This window comes from Meleagris gallopavo, chromosome 14, assembly GCF_000146605.3.
Source record: "Meleagris gallopavo isolate NT-WF06-2002-E0010 breed Aviagen turkey brand Nicholas breeding stock chromosome 14, Turkey_5.1, whole genome shotgun sequence".
Taxonomy (NCBI): Eukaryota; Metazoa; Chordata; class Aves; order Galliformes; family Phasianidae; genus Meleagris; species Meleagris gallopavo.
This window is the reverse complement of record NC_015024.2, coordinates 8,754,270-8,754,983: the sequence shown is the minus strand read 5'-3', so window position 1 is coordinate 8,754,983 and position 714 is coordinate 8,754,270. Positions and strand designations below refer to the sequence as shown.

Below are 714 nucleotides of genomic sequence, written 5' to 3'. Positions count from 1 at the left end.
TGCGCAGCAGCCGGTGCACGCGGCCCACGGGGAAACTGCAGCCCGGCCCGCGACGAGCGCGACTTGGCCTTGGCGCGCGCCTTCCCGCCCTGCTTCCCGCGGCCCGACATCGTCGATCAGTCGCTCAGATGCCCAACTACAAACTTCACAGGAAATCAAAACTCGCAACGACTGCCCGCGCTCCCCCGCGCGCCTTTATATCCCTTCCCATTGCGCGGCCGCCGGCCCCTGATAGGCGGAGCTGTCCTCACGGGGACCGAGCGGCCAATGGCGTAACGAATCTTGGCCCGACCAATAACGACGAGCGCTTTTCCCCGCCCCGCCCCCGCGTTCTTCAGTCAGCCAATGGCTGGGCGGGAGCTGTGGCTGTTCGCTCACTGGCGGTGTGTGCGCACCGGCTGTCGCACGTCCCGGTCCCGTCTGTGGGGTCTGAACGGATTCTTTATTTTTTTAATTTTTTTATTTTATCCTATTTTCCTTTTTTTCTTTCCCCCCGCTCTTGTATTTTGGGCGAGGGAAAAAGTAGCTGAGGGAAAGGCATATTTGGAAGTTTGAGCAGTTTGTGCGTAGAGAGGGATACGTGCACACTTGTGTCTCGAAGAGCATGGAATTTATGTAGTAATCAGCTCTCCACATAGGGCCCCCGTAAAGCGCCCCGGGATTTTCCCCACCGGGGAACTTTACGTGGTTGCCACATGGTCACATCATAAGTTC

At 58.1% G+C, this 714-nt stretch overlaps 1 protein-coding gene across 1 annotated transcript in view; it reads right to left on the bottom strand.

The window, feature by feature from the left end:
* Positions 1 to 142, bottom strand: part of LOC100542665 (histone H2A type 2-B) — a 2,706-nt gene extending 2,564 nt beyond the window's left edge. Inside the window, exon 1 of the mRNA XM_010718526.3 lies at positions 36 to 142. Within this exon, the coding sequence (XP_010716828.1) occupies positions 36 to 110 (75 nt within the window). The 5' untranslated portion in view covers positions 111 to 142. The remainder of the gene's footprint in view (positions 1 to 35) is intronic.
* Positions 143 to 714: the final 572 nt, after the last annotated feature.